We start from the raw sequence: 20238 nt of genomic DNA on the forward strand, positions 1-20238 counted from the left end.
CCAGAGACTGTTGACGTCTGCAGATCCACAGACTGTTCACGTCACTTCTGCCGATCCAGAGACTGTTCACATCCGGTCTGCCAAACCAGCGTCAGTTCCTGAGCCTGAGCCAGCTTTTGTTCCTGGGAGTCACGGAGTGGTTTCGTGTCTTGTTCCTTGTGTGTTCTTGATGTTGTTATGTTGCCTGTAGCTGTCTCTGTGTACCTGTCCTGAGTTTCTGTGGATTACCTGTTTGTTTAATTAATTTGTGCTTGCATTTGGATCCTGCTTCCTCCTTCTCTGCTGCTTCATAACACATGGCGACATGAGGGCGAGTCATTGATGACATAATTTTACTAAGCCTTTGAAGAACTTTGAAGTTTTAAAATGGTTAAAACGTATTTATTTATCTGTTGCAAATTTTTGGAGAACAGCTTGTTTTCTGTAGCTTTTGTAAGGCTGCTCACTGCCCTTTAGGAAATTAGCCATGTTTTTTGGGTTTGATTATTGTTTGTATTACCATAGTTTTCCAACAAATATCACAATTAAATGGTGGATAACATTGTACGTATAATAAAATGACAAAGTATACCACTGAAACGTCCTATGAAATCTGTGCCTGCATAGTCTGTGCATGAAATCCGTTCTGCGTGATCTTCTTTTTCGTTAACACTGTCAGGGTCTGAATCATGCTCGAATTGGTTTGAAATTGAGGTCATCCTCAATATTTATACAGAGAAGAACTCTATGGAGGAACTTGACATTTCCCGAACACATGCCAAGCGCTGCCAAACACAAGCACATTTTGTATTTCGGAAGGAGGGGTTTCACTGAAATTGGCGTGTGTGAGCCAGACTGTGGAGAGAGCTGCTTTGATATTGTACATTTGCAAATAATAATAATAATAATAATACATTATCAAAACATATTCTAGAACATGTACACCCCAAAAACAAAATCGAGACAGTAAAAGAATGCAAAATGGAAAAACAGTTTGGAGTCGCCTTAAAATTAGCCCAGTTACACAGGAAAACCGCAGACCTGGCAACATTGTTTAGATACAGCCCTAAACAGACACACCTGAACAAGCTGAGCAAGGTCTTCAGGATTACTAGAAAGCTACAGGCAGGATTGGCGCTAAACTCTGCAGGACAGTGGATATCGAACCAGTTTTGCCCTGTTTTTAAAAAAGTAGAGATTGATCATGTTGCAATAGTTTATAAAACAATAGCTATATAAACTCAAATATATTTTCATTCAATAATCATAATTCATACAAAACCCTTTTCACTCAAAACACACTGCTTTGATATCCTCAGTCATTCTTGACTAAACTTGTGTTGTCCCTATTACAGATGCTGAAATTATAGAATTTAAAATTTATCTAGTGCTGCCACCAAGTGTCTACATGCCAAAAAGGCATTCTTCCTCTGAATCCTGACTAATTAGGCTATTACAAATCATTTGCTCATCAGTGTTTGAGTATAATATACATTTCATGAGAGATGCATGTATAAACACTACAAACTTACAAACTGCCAAACTTAAATGGAGAAGAAAGGGGCATTTTAGTGGGCATTTTTGTCTCATTTTTCACTGGATCACAAAGTCTCACATAGGACCCTTTCCCTGCCAGTCCAAACCCAGGAAAAACAGGCTCTCTGAAAACAGTTTTGTGCTGATAAATGAGACTCATGTTGTCGGAGACATCGTAAAATGCCAAGATTCCAGCCCTGTAGTCCAAATACACTCCTATTTTGGAGCCACAAGATTTAATCTTCGAAAAAATTTTCTTATTGTCCTGCCAAAATTCAATCCAGGACCAGTTACAACGTATTCCCCATGAGTGCGAGTTTCTCCCAAACAGAGTACGCTGCTTGCCTTTCCTACGGATACCTTGGTAGGACACAGCAATGCAGACCCAAGTGCCCCCACCAAACTCCACCTCCCAATATTTAGGCGACCCTCTGAGACGTTCATTGCACAGGATCTGTGCCCTGGAGTCAAACCTCTGAGTCTGTTCAGGATAGTCCTGGATCAGGTGTGAGGCCAACACCTCTCTGTCATCTTTTTTTAAGATGAGACTTTCATGGGCTGTGTTGGTATTAAAAGTAAGCTTTGATGCATCTGAGGTGAACAGATGGACAGATGAAAAGATGCGATATTAGTAAAACAACCATACAGTAAGCATAACTTTTGCAATTGCCAAATTAACAAAAGATTTTCTGTGCATTCAGTTCTATACTGGAAACTTACACTGTAGAAACTCCTCTCGAGTCTTTGGCGGTGGGGATGTTACGATTCTAGTATTTTTCACTGCAAAGAAAAATAGTTAAGATGAATTAAAGTCATTTTCAACTATAAAATATATATTTAAATAAATCTTCTGCCAACCTTTTCTGGAAATTGTCAGTAAACTCAACTTGGAGGTCATGTTTAGCTTTTTTGTCAGTTCATTAACTGCCATGGAGTCACGCTCAAAAGAGTTGTATGGATGCACATGGAAGACAAATGGTTTTTTATACTCGGTCAGTGTGGGCAGAGACACAGCGCTCTGTAGAGAGTACACAATACTTTAATTGCACTTGAAAAGTGACTGTACCTTCAACTGACACTTTTGACCATACGTCAACATCCGCCGTTTTAGGGTATCCTTTAACGTCGTTAGATGACTCTATGTAATCCTAACCCTACCCCAGACCTAAACCTACCCGCGTCATCTAACTGAAGTTAAAGGTAAAGCGTCAGTTGGATGACGCCCCAGGATCGTCATCTAACTGACGTTACAGGGTACCCTAAAACGGCGGATGTTGACGTATGGTCAAATGCATCAGTTAGTTGACGTCTTGGGATGAGACTGTGTTAGATCAAGGCAATCCGACAAGAATCCATTTCTACATTTGTTTCACAGCCATCTCGAATGTACCTCAAGAAATCGAACATTATTTCCTGTATGAGAGAGCAGCTGCAGGTGTTGTAGATCAGCATCTGAGGTCTTCATATGACTAATCTCCTGGAGTAGAGTCTTTATGAATCCCTCAGCTTGCTTCACTGCAGTCTGTGTCTGACCTTGGATCAGCTCTGTCACTTTGGTTTGATTGTCCTTCAAAGACTGGATCAGCTCAGTAAACTCTCTCTCATTCTTCTCCAGTGCCCTATTTGCTGAGGCCTAATAGTGAACAGGGATGAGTGGGTGTCTTAAAATTAGCTACACAAGCAATACTATACCATAAAAATGATGTTTACAGGTTTAACGCAAAGTTAAAGGCCCTCTAACCTTGAAAATTTCAACAGCTTGTCTCAGCTCTTGCACATCTTTCTCCTTTGCTTCAATTATGTCATGGTTTTGCTTCTGCAACTCCTCCAACTTAACCTTTAAAAGAAACATAATTGCAATTAAAATTCAGTAGAACAAATTCTAGTGTTTTAAGCCTTTTTATCTCTTTTATTGGCACTGATATAGTACAGAAAAAGAACATGCACTCAAATTCATTCCACCCACATAAGCAACGTGTTGAGTATGTGTGTTAACCACTGGTAATAGGCTGGTATTTGGCCAGTTTGGCATTATCAGTCAAGCGCTTAAAATATTATGTGTATTTTCAGTCATCTTTAGTCAGATTAATTTACATTGTGACTGTGCTAAGATGCAATCAACTGTCTTATACAAATGACAAAGAAACATCACTGTAAAAAAATAATCGTGATTTTAATGGTAAAAACTACAGTGCAAAACTGTTAATTGGTTAACAGAAAGTTCCCGTACTATATACGGTAAATAACTGTGATAAAATTTTACTGTAAAATACCGTTAAATTTACAGTTTTTGAAAGTTTAAAAGAACAACTCATTGTATAATTTACAGTGAAAAATGTGTCATTCCCACAGTTCCCTGTGTGACACTTCACATTGTATGTATTTTTTGTTGAAATAACTATGGTTCCTGATAGTTTTCTTGTTTTTTTTTTTTTTTTGTTTTTTTTTTTTGTTTTTTTTCTAATCAGTTATGGACATTAGGGTTGTCAGTGTATTACAATGGTACAAAACAGATATCAATTTTTCAAAAGGTTGGTAAATCAACGTTTTATCAGAAAATGAAATACACTTTATTACTGTAACCATTAACGTTCCTGTATTTTAATGGTAAAGTTCTGGCAACCACAGCTGCCGTTTTTTTACCGTAAAAAAATTACGTTTTTATTTTTTTACAGTGCAGCATTTCTCCGCGAAAATTGCAGAGTAGATCAATCTCCTGTGGGAGGTCCCCTAACAGTTTAATATTGTTTGTAGCCCATTTGTCTTCATGTATAAAGTTAAGTCTTTGGGTTAAGATTCATTGAAGGCCGACAAGATCACATCGCTGCTGAAGAACTGGGCTACACAGTAACAACTCTTCTCCCCACAAGAACTCTGGTCAAGCTTGCTTTTTTATGTATTAGAGTCTGAGACATCAACATGTCTCTCAGTTTTCCTCCGGTCTGAAAAAAGCTGGCCAATCAACGAACATAGACACTAAGCACCGAGTTTGATTGGGGAAATCGAAAATGACCGCTGGAATGGAGACACGGGATGCAATTCGCTCTGTTGTGGAGAATATTCCTGCCATTTCCAAACTGAAGGCCGAACAACTGCCGGCACTGACTATGAAAGTTACAAAAGCAACTAGTAACTCTCTAGTTACAAAACCAACACCAGCCCACCAATACTAAACACCAAGTCCTGGCTTGAAAGAAAGAGATTCTGCATTTTTAAATCGCACTTCTGACCTGTTTATTGGCCACCTCCACTTCCATTGCGATGACATTATGGCCCCTGTGTTTCTCAGTAATGCACAGGTGACAGATGCAGCGTTGGTCTGTTTGGCAGTACAACTCCAGCATCCTGCCATGGTCAGGGCAGATGTTCTCCTGCAAGGTTGCTTTCGGCTCCACCAGTCTGTGCCTCTTTCCGTGCAAAGTGTTATGCAAATCAAGATGAATTTCACAGTATGATTCCACACACTCCAGACAGGTCTGATCAGCTTTGCGTTTCCTTCCGACGCACGCATTACACTCCACATCTGTGGATCCACTTGAATGAAGAGCTGGAGCTGTTTCCTCCATGATTGTGGAATGGATGTGCTGGCACTGGCAGTATTTGACTGAGTTTCGTTTATGTGGAAGTATGATTAAAGCACTGGCAATGCAGGATTCAAATACTGAGGATAAGGGTGTGGTTTCAGTGACTCAGAGGACTCCTGATGACAAAACCACTGAAAGAAGCCACGCTATGTTCTTTCACAATAAATAAATCTAATCAAACAGAGAAAGCAACTACTCTGTTGTATTTATGTATTCAGTGTCACATAATCCATTCCTTCAGAAGTCAATCTAATGCCAATATGGTACTCAAGAATAATTTCTTAACATTATTATAAATATTAAGTTCAAAAGAACAACATTTTTGTTGTTTTCACAGGGCATGAAAGCAACAAGACGATATTAATATGAGCTTCATTTTTATAATCAGTACTGTTTTAGGAATTTGTAAATGTATTTGTATACAGTGAGTTTGCTTTGGCAGAACCCTTAGGGCAAACAATATTTGATTACTTCAAACAACAATCCTGGGTTGCAAACAGGCAGATATATTAATGCCAGTATGGCAACTACCACTAACAAAAACAAATACTAACATAGATGAATACTGCAGTAAACTATATAATTCACACTGCATTTTTCAAACAATATTAAACGCAACTATTTATTTATTTGAGCTATTCACAATCATGTTTGTTACAGAAGTCTTAAGATTACACAATAATGGAAGCTCAAAAGGAGTAGGCTAAAGCAAGGATGCTTTCAAGGATGCAAGGATAATTGGTGGGAAGCAACGGAAGGCATAAAGTTCTTGCGCACAGACGCATGCTTGTGAAATGACAAAATGCTATTAAATTGGTGCTTCTCAAATGGAAGGTTGCCAAGTGAACAAGTGTTGTCAAAGGCCATCTCAATTTGAAGGATCCTTGGAAGGCAGCCTTATTTTTGTGCTCTTCATTCAGCTAATTTTGAGGGATGCATCAAGTGTATCCCTCATGTCCTTCAATCCTTTTAGACCCACAATTCTTTCCACACAATTCACACACAAAAAAAGAACTGATGAAAACGAGTTGACACTGAGCTTGTCTGAGTTCATTATGAAATGTAAGACAAAAATAATATTTTTGGAGAAGAAGTGTTAAAGTGTTAAAAAATTTTATCTTTTGTTTTGGTGTGAATGGGCTTCATGCACAGCTGCACTACTTTCTGAACTTCAGCCAGCTCCTTGTTTCCTGTATGCCATTATTGGGCAAAATTGATTAATTCAGGTGTGTCTGATTATTGTTGCCGTGACTACTGAGGTCAAGCACACCTTAATTAATCAATGTGTCCAATAATGGCAGACAGGAAACAAGGAGCTGGCTGAAATTCAGGAAGTACTGTAGTAAAGCTGTGCATAAAGCCAATTAATCACTTAACACTAAACTGCCACTGGGAGACCACAGACGGTTGTCAATCATTGCATTGCATTAGTAGAAACCAGTTAATATAAAGATTTTTAATACAATAAATTTTTCCAAAATTAAGTTTTAATGGTTTATTCATGTTGTGATTGAGGGGACGGGAACATATGTGACATAGCCATGCGCACTTATTAGACCGTCTCATTCTAGCATTTGAGCAGAGAATTTATGGCCAGCAGGGGGACGGCGGGGCCTCACGCATTTGCATGATTTGTATGGTGGTTAACAAAACTGTTATGTCTGAGTATGTCTATTCTTCACTATCTATGCAAAGCCACTGTCTTTGTCTGTGTCACTGCAATCCTAAGCAGCCTTCGTAGTCATTGTTTGTCCTGGTTTTGAACTGTCAGCGTTTTTTCTTGGATCATGGAATTGGATTTTTTTTTTTGCTGGATCTTATATACTCTGACTTTGACTCCAGGCACATGTCTCTCTGAATTGCAACAAATTTCTTCTTCATAGCCTATACTGGTTTTACCACTGTACCAGAGGCTTTACAACAAGATTTTGCTGTGTGACTAAATGTCACAAATGTTGTTGTTTTTTTAAAAAAAATAACTGAGATTATAAGAGCTAACTTCAAATGAACAGACACAAATTAAACAATAATTGCGTTTTTTCAATAATTCAATAATTAGTATTCGAGTAAAAACTTAAAACGGTAAATTAGAGTTAGTAATTCCTAGTCAAATCATTTCTCTTGTGTCTATTTATTATGCACTGTACTTCTGTCACATGTCTGCTGTCTTTATTTCCATCCTTTATCTTTTATCACTGTTCTTTTATCTTTAGTTTCATTTATGGCGTATCATTTCTCAAATCTCTGTTTCTGCTCAGTTACATAAATGGATTTGCTCGTCTGTTTTAAGTCTTTTGACTTAAACTGATGATCTTTGACTTTTGTTGATGATCTGCTGAAGCAGTGTTGATAGTCAGAGGTTATTGGATTTATTAATCCAAATCATTCATCACAGCAAAAGCTAGTCTTTCAGTTTTGTATCCTACATCAATCCTACTGGGAATGAGAAACCCCTGTAAAACCCTAGAACAAAAATCAGGTTCACACCTGGTTAAAAATCTTTGTAAAAATGTTTTATAACAGTAAAGCATAATTTATTTGGACGACACTTGCGTTTTGATTTTGTTATCTAACATTCATGCATTTTAAGTATATGTTTTTTCTAAATACTTTCCGGGCCACTCTACTATATCATCGTCCATAAAGAATAATTAAGTTAGAAAAGTTCAAGTTATTTATCAACATATCATATGGTGGCTCAGAGCAAATAATGGATTACGTAATGACTGACATCTACTGTGTTATTTGAAGAATCACTTCCTTATGTTAAAAATAGCCAGCTGAGATGAACTGATAAGATAGGCCTATAAGGAAAGTCTTAGTTTCTCACCACACACATAGGTCTAGAGTAAAATAAATCAAATAAAAAAACAAGTCGGCTAAATAGAATTTGATTCAGCCTATAATATATTATTAATATTATTCGACTTTTTATTTCTGTTGTATTTAAGAACTTCTCAGATCATAGTTCTGGTCATACCCTCTGTGACGTTGTTAAATAAAAGTGAAACTATCTGTAAAACTGTTCAACTTCTGCTGCACTGCCGTGGAGGTAGGTTGGTGTTTTTGTTATGTTTAAATCTGCATTATTATTGTAACTGTAATTAAATTTGCATTTTCAAATTGTGTTCTTGTAAATTATTAAAGAGAATTGGTTCACTATCTTATAAGCAAAATAACTGAAAATAAGAAATATAGAGTATATAATAGTATGTATAATACCAACAGCATTTTAAGAGCACATACTGCGAGATTATATACAGTATATTATTGATGTCCCGACCAAGTTTTTTGTGCCCCCGGTCCTATTTGTGTCATTGAATATTGAGTATCTGCCAAATCCCAATCTGATACTTGTATTGGTGCACGCTTCAAATACAAGTTAGTACAATCAGTGCAATATACAGGGATGTGCTAAAGAGTTTCTCAGGGATGGCAGGGGCTAAATGTGAAAAAGAGGTATCATATCTCTCTCTCTCTCTCTCTCTCTCTCTCTCTCTCTCTCTAAGCTTCTTCTTTAAACTACTATTCTATGGTTTTCGATATAAACTTATTCTATTTTATATGTACACAAAGCAGAATAATTGCTTATGATAATTGGAGATAAGGTTAGAGCATTACTGTATATTCCAAATAAAAAATAGTTTTATCTTTAGTTTCACTTCAGTAATGCTCTGAAGTTTTTACGTCTTTATTAAATTGTTCTTTAAAATACAGATTTTACTAAATGCAAATGGCTAATTATGGGGGAGAAAATAGACCAAAATGTTAAAAGGAGGGCTGTGCTGTGTTTAAATGGATAGTTGATGAAAAATTCTGTCATCATTTACTTTTCCTCTGCCACTTAAAATAAAAACAAGACTTCCAGTCTTATTCTGTGAAACAATACTTTGGAAATGTATTTGCAAAAATGTCTCCAGTTTTTTGTTCATGTAATAGCATGTTTTAGATGCCACTGACTTTCATTGCATGCACAAAAACAGTACATAGATTCTACAAATATATGAAGAGTTCAGATGCAAAAGCCTCTAAGTGCCATTTGAAATTTTCTTCTAAAATGATCATTTTTATTAAGCTTGTATATTTAAGTTCAGTAATTTCACTTAAATGGCAATGGAGATTACCTATTAATTGTCATTTAAGTGCAATTACTGAACTTAAATATACAAGCTTCATAAAAATTGTCATTTTAGAAGAAAATTTCAAATGGCATTTAGAGGCTTTTGCATCTGAACTCTTCATATTCAGTTGTGTTCCACTGTAAAAAGAAAAAAGAAAAGCAAATACAGGTTTGAAATGACATGGATGTCTAACTGAATGATGACAGAATTTTTATTTTGAGAGTTTTTAAGATTTTGGACAACACTGCTTTAAGCAAACCACAAAAATAACTAATGTGTTGCAACATTTATCTGAAGGTTTGTTTACCTGTACTGTCGTCGGAATACAGCAACAAGATGTTTCGGACATTCGTGTTTGGGAGCTCTTCTTGTTCTTGTTGTGTGTGCCCTGGGTGTTTCTTTGCAGACCTTCAACCAAATTGGCATAGTGACAAACGATCCTACATAATGTATCATGGCACTACAATGTGTAATGCGATGAGGATCATGAGCGAGGGCTTCTTTCCTTCCACTGATGGCATGCTGGGTCCTGGAGTCTATGTCTCTAGAAGCTTTGAAAAAGCCTCCCGTTACCCTCTGCATTCACATGGGGAGGTGCTTGCTGTTCTCAGACTCAGCGTGAGAGTGGGCACGGTGAAGAAGATCGACTACCAGGGTCACCCTTTACAGAAGACCTGGTATGAGCATGGATATGACACAGCGTGGGTTCCTCCGAACTGTGGCATGGTGAACAGTGGGCTAGAGGAGAACTGTGTGCATGATCCAACCCGAATCACAGTGCTGGACGTCATTCCAAACCCCAGATCCTGCTAGATTCTGTAAAAGAATAATGAACATTTCAAATTTACTCAAAAACACACACACTTCTGATTTATTTGTTTCTTTGGTTTTATATCAAACAGAACATTTTTACTAACATCTTTTTTTTTTTTTTAATTTGTAGATGTACACCTGCATTGTTTTACTAAAATATGTTTTTCCTTAAAAACCTTGTTTGAATGAACGAACCAATCAATCAATCATTCCATCATTAAATATAAAAATATAAATAGGCCAAGCTGTTTACTTGTATGTACAGTATGTCATCATATGCTTTAAGTCTATTTTAAGAACTTTTTTAAGCAGAAGTGAAATAATCAGACTTTTAGACTCAATAAAAACTTATTTGCACGTCTCTGTTGTCAGTTCTTCAATAACACACTGTAAACGATTTCTGTTGTTTTCACAGGATTATACTGTTTTTCTCAACAGTTTCTTACTGTATAATCTATGTACAGTAAGTTACAGTAGATTTAGTTGTTTTCACAGTATTAATTTGTATTTTCAACAGTTATTTACTGTGCACACAGTTGACAGTATGTTACTGTAGAATTTCAATGCATTCTGGGAAATTTTCAGTTACTGTTAATCTAAAAACAGCAGTGTAAATTGACCACGAAAAACACCACATACAGCTCCACAAGTAAAATTGCTAGTATTCTTACATTTAAAAAAAAATGTAGGACTTGGTGACCATTAACAGTCTTAATTTATGTCAGTGGGGTGAGCATGAGAGCGCATTTGAATTTTGAAAGAGTCTCTGTCGTGTCAGTGGTGCTGCTTTTCTGCCGACCTGGAACTTCTTTATCTGGTAAGTAATAATATGTCTATGCATGCATACAGATTCTAGCTAATAACTTTAAAGTTATTTAGAAAAGCTGACCACGATTTCGATATTCAATTTAATCTATTCTAGACAATTTACAATGAGATGAGTACTCTTCAATGTTGCCTAGTTTGGGAGTCGGGACACGTTACTGTAAATTTAAATACTGTACATTAGTACAAAATGGCAGCAAAAAAAAAAAAAAAAAACACAACAAGCTGCCATTTTATGAAGAACTCTTCAGTTCCCTTTCAAGGGAACTTCGAGCTGCATTGTCAAACGCGATGGGAACGCTCTGCGTGATTGCGTCGTGAAGCGTCTGTACAATCAGTCCAATGAGAGAGTAGGATGTCTGGTGACATTGACCAGGAAACTATATAGCACCCTTGAGATCAGACCGTGACAGCTTCTGTTGCCTTCAGCAAGCGATCTCTGTACTCTGTCTCTGTCTATTTATTGTTGTCTGTCAAGCACACACTATATATATATATATATAGGGCAGGGCCCGAGTCAAGCCCCGCTACCAGATCCACTTGCGAACCCCAAGATGAAAGTCGACGCTGTGCCTTGGCGACAGCAGGACCCGCACCTCGGGGAATGCGGACCGAACTGTCCTTCTCAAAGAACACCCGGCAGGAGCGTTCTCATAAAGCTTCACACAATGCTCACAGTCAGCTCCCTCGAGAACTGACTGGGCATGCTCCACTCCCAAACAAGCCACACAAATCTGATGTGTGTCCCCACCCGTGATGAAACGAGGGCAAGGAACAACACAACGCTTAAACTCTTGATTCGCCATTGATATATATGTATACAGGGGTTGGACAAAAAAACTGAAACACCTGGTTTTACTACACAATAATTTGTTAGAATGGTGAGGGCCTCATTTTGCATCCAAATACAGCACCAATTGACAGATAGAAGTCCTTCACAGTGACCAGAGGGATTATGAGCCGTTCCTCTTCCAGAACATATGATGCTGGTGGACTCGCTCCTCCAAAACACCTCAATAATATTCAGATCTGGTGACTGTCAGACCATGGGAGATGTTCAACGTTACTTTCATCTTCATCAAACCCTTCTGTCACAAGTCTTGCTGTGTGTGTTGGTGCATGATCATGCTGATACACGGTTTGAGCATCAGGTGCTCATGATCCTCCAGAAGGGTTTGGTAGTCCTCGGCAGTGTCGTGTCCATCAAATACAATCAGGATTGTCATGATATTGGAGCTCAAACCATCACTGATCCACCCGTGCTTCACTCTGAAGATTGGCCGCCAGGCATATAGATGTGAAACCTCCAACATTGGCCAGTGTTTCAGTTTCATTGTCCAACCCCTGTACTGTATTTAGGAAAAGTGAGTATGAACACACACACATACCCGGAGCAGTGGGCAACCATTTTGCTGTGGCACCCAGAGAGCAATTGAGAGTTAGGTGCCTTAATGCTCAAGGGCACCTCAGAGATTTCTTGCCAGTATTGAGAACCGAAACCTGCAACCATGGATTACCAGTCTGACTCTCTAACCATAACCAGTGTGTCTAGCCATTGTTATTGACCCTAGAAATTCATTTTATTACTAAAGCTACAGTAAAACACTATTGTTGAGGAAGGTTAAAGTAAATAAAGTAAATAATAGCATTAGCTTTTTAATGCAACAACATAAATGGAAAAAAAAAGTAACATCATGTCACACACTAACAAAACCAGACAATAAACAAACTGCAGGGCTAAAAATACATAGGGTGAATGAACATGTGCTCTAATTAATCATATAATAAGTATGCTAATTATGTCAACTTTGGAAGTTTTCTACATCTGTGTAATTTCAATTCTATCCCAACACGTGGATTCCACAAGCACCAGATGTGGGCCGGATCTGATGCTGCTGTCTGGGATGCCTCCTGCCTTGTCAGCAAGAATAAAAAATGAAGAGATAATCTCGTTTCAGGACTCAATCTTGTATTCCATATTGCATCTTGTTAGGAGGTAAATTATTCCTTGAAGGTTTCAATATCAGTGTTAACTGGAATATACACACGTCTGACTTATTTTGTTAAAAGAAAAAACCTCTGAAGTTAGTGTAGCATTGTTTGTTTAGTGATTACATACACACAGAGTGTTCAGACAAAAAACTGAATTGCATTAGACATATGGTCTAAGAGAAGGAAACCCCACCCTTAACCACCTTTGGCCCTCTTTCTCCCCTTTGGTTCCACCCCAATATACTAAATAAAAGTGAAACCAAAGTTCTAAAGTTTTACTCTTTTTCTAGAGGCTGTGTGGCACCAAAAGACTCCTGAGCATGTAAGTTAATTTAAAACAATTTTTAAATTAAAGACATTATTCAGCTAAATTAAATGAAGCCTTTAAAGCTTTTAAATGATGCAGAAAACTAAGTTTGATGTAGAAAGAAAGTTTCACAGCATAATAATTGTTCACAAGGTCCATTCATCATAACTTTCATATTTTCAAACTGCAAATTTTTAATATCATTCAAATAATGTATTTGGTTTTTCACTAATCATCAAATATATGAAAACTTTTCAAAGTGCTTTGGTTACTGCCATGGGGGACAATGGTTATGAAAATGGAATGCAGAAATATCCTGGACGGAGAAAATACATCATGTACCACGGCACTACGATGGGTAATGCACGGAAGATTCAGAGTGAAGGATTCAGACCCTCTTCTGATGGCATGCTCGGTTATGGAGTTTACTTAAGCCGGAGTCAAGAGAAAGCTTCTCGTTACCCTGGGTCTGCTGGAGGAGAACAGCTGGCCATTCTTAAACTAAGTGTTCGAGTGGGAAAAGTAAAGAAGATTGATCGTCAGGGTCATCCCTTACAGAAAACCTGGCATCTACATGGTTACGACACTGCGTGGGTCCCGCCAAATTGTGGAATGGTATCCTGTGGATTAGAAGAGGACTGTGTTTATGATCCAAGCCGAATCACGGTTCTAGAGATTTTTCCAAACTAACTATATACTGTACTAAAACTTTTGTCAGGTTTATTTTGGCAGCTTAATCTGACTGGCACCAAAAAAGTCAATATGATGTAAACAGTAAATATGTTTTTCTCTAAAAAAACTTGTTTGAATGAATGAACATATCAATCAATCATTCCATCATTAAATATAAAAATATAAATAGGCCTAGCTGTTTACTTTAGTCTATTAGTAGTCTATAGTCTCCTAGTCTATAGTTAATAGTCTATTTTGAGAACATTTTTAAGCAGAAGTGAAATAATCAGACTTTTGGACTCAATAAAAACGTTTTTGCATGTCTCTGTTGTCATTTCTTCAATAACAGGTTTCCTGATAAGCACTGCAGTTTAGTGGGTTTCTAAGTGAGAATCATATATGCAAAACAAAGATGAAAATAAATTTGCATTGACACTTGTTTCTAAAACAACTAGTGTTTTCATTATTATTAACATATTCATTTATTTTATTTATTATATATCAATTTTTTACGTCAAAACGTAGAAACGTTTTTGAAAAGTCAAATCAAATGAAAATTTGGACATACTTTTTGATTTGGTTGCTGTTGCTCTTTCTTATTGCTATATTTTAATTAAGAAAAAAACATGAATGGCCCTGTATGTTTCAGTTTCAGTTCAAGTGGAAATTGTGTGGGCATGTTTCATAGAATGTAACTGAATTCTTCTGCAAATCAAGCATGTAGAGAAACTGCATCACATATGAGTCACACAGATCACAGAAGCAATCAGCATTGGGGGTTTTCCAAGCGTAAAGGCTCATACTGGATGAGTTAGTGACTATTCACTTGTTGAAATGAACTATTTCTATAATGAACCTTATCTAGGGTATATACACATACTGTAAAACTTTTCACTGTACAATTACAGTAAAATACTGGCAGCTGGGTTGCCAGCCATACTGTATTTTTACAGATTTAAACACTGTTTACAGTACTCCACTGTAATTACCAAACACACTTTAGACATTCTTTGCAACTACTTTTCAACTAGCACTCATTAGAGTAGACTTATTGATTCCTGAATATTTTCAAAAACAAATCTATATTAACATCTACAAAAACATCTCGGCACAGGAACAGCTTCTTCCCACTGGCCATTTCCCTCCAGAACAGTTAACACACTTCCCAAGGTATAAGCCTTATGTGCAACACTGTTTAATGCAATATCTTAAACTCAGGTGATATTCATATCATATGTAGATAATTTATAATATTTAAATCACTGTAAATACGCTCAAAATTTGTAAATGCTTATCCTGAAAAAAAAATAATATATATATATATATATATATATATATATATATATATATATATATATATATATATATATCATTTGTATTACGATGTTTCTTGTTGTAGTTGTATATGTGCACTGAAAGCTTCAGCACCAAAACAAATTCCTTGTATGTGCAAGAAAACTTGCCAATAAAGCTCTTTCTGATTCTTCTGATATATTACTTTCGGCCTAAGCAGCAAGAGAAATACTCTAAATCCAGAATAAAATTATCACCATGAATAAAGTTTCAATGTGTATTGAATTATATGTATCATATCAGTCTTTTATAATTTAAATGATATTATGGGAAGGTTACTCAACAAGAAATTCATCACTTGAATTTCATCACTAATATATTTAAATGATCAAAATTATTATTGCCATTACACCACAATATACAGAATATTCTGTGACATTTGGGGAGTCTCAAAAGAGCTTGCAGTCAAATCAAATGCTTCTGGTATACATTTAATGCTACATGCTGCTGCCTGCCAAAGGAATATTAGGCTTTGTGTGGGACATCCTGTTCTTAATCAGCATGGGGAACAAGACTAGATTTTATAACCCTAAATAAGTGAAAGAGAAAGTGACATGCGAAGCCCAAGTATAACCAGATACCGGAATGTCCTCTGCATGTAACCCACTCAAGTTAGTGCACACACGAGAAGTGAGTAATGACAGCCCACACCTAAACCTAACCGCATCCTCTAACTGACGCTTTCCTTTAGCGTCAGTTAGATGACGCCGTAGGATCGCGTCATGTAAGTGACGCTAAAAGGCGCCTAAAACGTCAAATATTGAAGCATGGTCAAAGGTGACGCCTTGGGGTGAGAATGCGTTGCACATACCCGGAGCAGTGGGCAGCCATTTTGCTGTGACGCCCGGAGAGAGATTGGGGGTTAGGTCCCTTAATGCTCAAGGGCACCTCAGTGATTGATTTCTTGGCAGTATTGAGAACCAAAACCTGCAACATATGGGTTACCAGTCTGACTCACTAACCATAACCAGTGTGTCTAGCCATTGTCATTGACCCTAGAAATTCATTTTATTACTAAAGCTACAGTAAAACACTATTGTTGAGGAAGGTTAAAGTAAATAGCTTTTAAAGTAAATTATCTTTTTAATGCAACAACATAAATGAAAAAAAAAAAAAAAAAAGCAAAGTCATGTCACACACTAACAAAACCAGACAATAAACAAACTGCAGGGCTTAAATACTTAGGGCCCTATTTTAACGATCTGAAACGCAAGTGTCAAAACGCAAAGCGCAAGTACTTTGTGGGCGGATCCCGGCCCTGTTTCTATTTTCCCGGCGGGTTAAATGCCTCTTGCGCCTGGCGCAAATCTAAAAGGGGTTGGTTTGAAATAGCTTCATTATTCAAAGGTGTGGTTTGGGCGTAACGGAAATAAACCAATAAGAGCGTCATATCACATTCTCTTTAAGAGCGTGAAGAACGAGGTGCGCTTGTTCCATGGCGCAATTCTATTTTAACGGCACATTTACCAGACGCGCTTCAGCATGAGATCGATGTTCTCGTCAGGGCCATGAAAGAAAGAGAAGTGACATTGGGGATGGGACAAACCCACCCAAATTAGCTTCGATTAAACATGCATATAATAACTTGGGTAAATGTGTAAGCTTCATGCCTATTTTTCCCATCGTCATGGACACGACAATGATTTCCCTCATGTTTATATATTTTCCTTATAATAATGTATCATTTGCAAAAAGTAAAATGCATCTGTGTAGATGAGAGAATCATCTACAGTTTATGCGCGCTGTTCACACTCTGTATTATGGCCAAGCATGCCTGCTTTAAATAGCATTTGAATGTACGCGCAAAGAGCCACTGACTTTAGATCAGGTTTTTTCTGGTCATTGGTGCAATTGTTTTCTGGAACTGCAAAATAGCCGATACACGCCTCCTTTTTGCGCCAACCCGCCCACGGAGAGCAAGTTCATTTGCTAGTTTACCGGCGTGCGTCTGTGGAGGGAAAAAGCCCGCTTTGCGCGAGTGCAAAAAAGGAATGATAAATGCGTCAAGGTCAATGTCAAGGTCACTTTTATTTATATAGCACCTTAAAACAGCATTTCTGCTGACCAGGGTGCTTCACAGAGGCATGATAACACCCAGCTCCGGTTTTGCGTCCGTGGTGCGTCAGTGAATAAAGTAATTTGCGCCGGGTGCAAGATAGAGCCCATAGAGTGAATGAACATATCGGTAATACAAAACACGTGTGCTCTAATTAATCATATAATAAGTAGGCTAATTATGTCATCTTTGGAAGTTTCTACATCTGTGTAATTTCAATTCTATCCCAACATGTGGATTCCACAAGTACCAGATGTGGGCCAGATCTGGGCCAACAATATGCTGCTGTCTGGGATGCCTCCTGCCTTATCAGCAAGAATAAAAAATGAAGAGACAATCTCGTTTCAGGCCTCAATCTTGTATTACATATATATCTTGTTAGGAGGTAACCTATGCCTTGAAGGTTTCAGTATGAGTGTTAATCATACTGAAACCTTCATCAGTAAGATACACACGTCTTACTGATTCTTTAAACATGGCATATTGAGCAACTACTGTTTTGACTACTTTTGTTAAAAGAAAATAAAACCTCTAAAGTTAGTGTAGGATTATTTGTTTAGTGATTACATACACACATGTGTTCAGGAAAGAAACTGAATTGCATTAGACATATGGTCTAAGAGAAGGAAACCACACCCTTAACCACCTTTGGCCCCCTTTTCCCCCTTTGGCTCCACCCCAATATACTAAATAAAAGTGAAACCAAAGTTCTATAAAGTTGTACTCTTTTTCTAGAGGCTGTGTGGCACCAAAAGACTCCTGAGCATGTAAGTTAAATTAAAACAATTTTTGAATTAAAGACATTTTATACAGCTAAATTAAATGAAGCCTTTAAAGCTTTTAAATGATGCAGAAAACTAAGTTTGATGTAGAAAGTTTCACAGCATAATTTGTTTGCTGTTCACAAGGTCCATTCACCATAACTTTCATATTTTCAAACTGCATATTTTTAATATCATTCAAATAATGTATTTGGTTATTCACTAATCATCAAATATATGAAAACTTTTCAAAGTGCTTTGGTTACTGACATGGGGGACAGTGATTATGAAGATGGAATGCAGAAATATCCTGGACGGAGAACATACATCATGTACCACGGCACTACGATGGCTAACGCAAAGAAGATCCAAAGTGAAGGATTCAAACCCTCTTCTGATGGCATGCTCGGTTATGGAGTTTACTTAAGCCGGAGTCAAGAGAAAGCTTCTCGTTACCCAATGTCTGCTGGAGGAGAGGAGCTGGCCATTCTTAAACTAAGTGTTCGAGTGGGAAAAGTTAAGAAGATTGATCGTCAGGGTCATCCCTTCCAGAAAACCTGGCATGAAAATGGTTACGACACTGCGTGGGTCCCGCCTAACTGTGGAATGGTACCCAGTGGATTAGAAGAGGACTGTGTTTATGATCCAAGCCGAATCACGGTTCTAGAGATTATTCCAAACAAATGGTGGTGCGTTCTATCATAGCCAACGAACCGATTCGGACCTCGGATATGACGTCACGTCCACACTTCAAGCATTCTATTAGCTATGTTTTGCGTGTCCGAGTGTCATGTATTTGTTTCCTGTTTTGTGTGCAAACATGGCTGGTTGTTTTGGGTTATGTGTTTGCATTGTCTTGTTTTACCTCGTTTCCTTGTTAGTTAATGTTGTATCAGTGTCACCTGTGATTGTGATCATGTGTCCTTACCACACCCCTTGTTCCCTCGTTAGTATTGATGTTCATCAGTGTCACTTGTACCTTTGTTATTATGGAACGTTAAGCTTTCAGTGTTTGTTCCTCAGTGCTGGTTTGTCTTGTTAACATTCGGTTCTGTGAGTATTGTGATCTCTCTGTTAATGTTCCAGTTCATTGTCAAGTCTATTTATCAGTAACAGTTTGTTTGCCCCATCGTGGGTCTTTATTTTCTGGTTATGAATAAATCATGTTTTGTCAAAGATACTATCTGCGCTGCTTGGGTTCTTTTTAGCGTAACTTGACACCGAGTCGGACAAAAAAATGGACGCCACTCGGAAAGCTGTTTTAGAATTTCACCCAGAATTTTAGTACTGGACCAAATCTCTCCACAACCAACCTGAAGTCACATATGACGCTGTGGTTCAGATATTAAATAAAAACTCTCAAGTGGGAAAGCGTGAAAGCTGAGGTATGGTTGTCTATGTCCTGATGCAGAGCAACCCGGTACACTACAACAACAGCTGCGGGTAGCTTTAGCCGTTTGCCAGTAAGGTAGACGTTTCTATGGTAACAGCAAGTTAGACCAATCAGCAGACATTGTTGCTACGCTTAGGAGTGTGGGTAGTGTAGTTTTTTCTTTCTTTCATAAGATCACAGATAAAACATGTTTTTCTTAAAACAAGGTTGATTTCATACACACAGTCTAAAAAATGCTGCGTTGTTTTAACCCAAATTGAAAACCATTTATGTTGGGTTAAAAATGTAATTTAAACATTTAACCCAATAGCTGAGTTTGTCCATATTTGACCCAAAGATGGGGTTAAAACAACCCAGCATTTTTTAGAGAGCACTTATAGCTTCAACAGGAGCAAAACCCTTCATTTCACAACCTCATAGCTCATGGTCAGTCTAGTCTGGTTTATACATTAGGGCTGATAATCTAAATCCTTATCGAGAAATACTGTTGACCGGAAGGTCTATTTTCGTACTCCGCATTCCGGAAGCAGGAAATGAGACAGTAGGCATATGACAACTAAACACAAGTGGGAACATAGGAAACAGGAAAACAAAGAGAAGGATTGTTGGAAAATGGACCACTTAATATAAAAACATTAAAATTCATTGGTCCTTAATATTTTATTTTATTTTAAACCCATATGCAGTCTAATCTTTTAACCTATTCTTTATTCATGCTAATTAATTCAATTTTTTTTTTTGTTAAAATGACTTCTGAATCCCACTATGCCCTGCTTTGTCTTTTAAGAACACCAAGAGCTCAACTAAAAATAAAAAATAAAAAAACAAATCTGTCAACATTTACTC

The 20238-nt window shown here is 37.4% G+C and overlaps 3 protein-coding genes across 3 annotated transcripts; 2 read left to right on the forward strand and 1 right to left on the reverse strand.

Moving 5' to 3' along the window:
• Positions 1–387: 387 nt before the first annotated feature.
• Positions 388–5326, reverse strand: LOC120465050 (E3 ubiquitin-protein ligase TRIM16). The gene is made up of 6 exons (XM_039654623.2): positions 4746–5326; positions 3257–3352; positions 2906–3148; positions 2374–2533; positions 2236–2295; positions 388–2106 (listed from the first exon to the last, which is right to left on the reverse strand). Exons 1-6 carry the CDS (start codon positions 5079–5081, stop codon positions 1508–1510), a joined length of 1494 nt encoding a protein of 497 aa, XP_039510557.2. The 5' UTR covers positions 5082–5326; the 3' UTR covers positions 388–1507.
• A 2643-nt stretch (positions 5327–7969) lies between these two features.
• gig2q (grass carp reovirus (GCRV)-induced gene 2q) lies at positions 7970–10374 on the forward strand. Its single transcript, XM_089131143.1, has 2 exons — positions 7970–8151; positions 9518–10374. Exon 2 carries the CDS (start codon positions 9557–9559, stop codon positions 10031–10033), a length of 477 nt encoding a protein of 158 aa, XP_088987269.1. The 5' UTR covers positions 7970–8151; positions 9518–9556; the 3' UTR covers positions 10034–10374.
• Positions 10375–13103: 2729 nt separating this feature from the next.
• LOC148981435 (uncharacterized) lies at positions 13104–19179 on the forward strand. Its single transcript, XM_089131692.1, has 4 exons — positions 13104–13172; positions 13418–13844; positions 17974–18005; positions 18254–19179. The coding sequence occupies exons 2-4, from the start codon at positions 13434–13436 to the stop codon at positions 18702–18704; spliced, it is 894 nt and encodes a 297-aa protein (XP_088987818.1). The 5' UTR covers positions 13104–13172; positions 13418–13433; the 3' UTR covers positions 18705–19179.
• Positions 19180–20238: the final 1059 nt, after the last annotated feature.

The sequence above is a fragment of the Pimephales promelas genome, chromosome 5 (genome assembly GCF_988280905.1).
Source record: "Pimephales promelas chromosome 5, fPimPro1.hap1.1, whole genome shotgun sequence".
In the NCBI taxonomy this organism is placed as follows: domain Eukaryota; kingdom Metazoa; phylum Chordata; class Actinopteri; order Cypriniformes; family Leuciscidae; genus Pimephales; species Pimephales promelas.

Coding starts and splice junctions, on each gene's coding strand:
- LOC120465050 (XM_039654623.2), bottom strand. CDS start 5,081: ATGGAGGAAACAGCTCCAGCTCTTCATTCAAGTGGATCCACAGATGTG. Junction 2,534..2,905: donor ATAATGTTCGATTTCTTGAG/GTACATTCGAGA, acceptor TACTCTCTACAG/AGCGCTGTGTCTCTGCCCAC. Junction 2,296..2,373: donor ACTGACAATTTCCAGAAAAG/GTTGGCAGAAGA, acceptor TTTTCTTTGCAG/TGAAAAATACTAGAATCGTA.
- gig2q (XM_089131143.1), top strand. CDS start 9,557: ATGTTTCGGACATTCGTGTTTGGGAGCTCTTCTTGTTCTTGTTGTGTG.
- LOC148981435 (XM_089131692.1), top strand. CDS start 13,434: ATGGGGGACAATGGTTATGAAAATGGAATGCAGAAATATCCTGGACGG. Junction 13,845..17,973: donor TTCTAGAGATTTTTCCAAAC/TAACTATATACT, acceptor CTCTTTTTCTAG/AGGCTGTGTGGCACCAAAAG. Junction 18,006..18,253: donor ACCAAAAGACTCCTGAGCAT/GTAAGTTAAATT, acceptor AACTTTTCAAAG/TGCTTTGGTTACTGACATGG.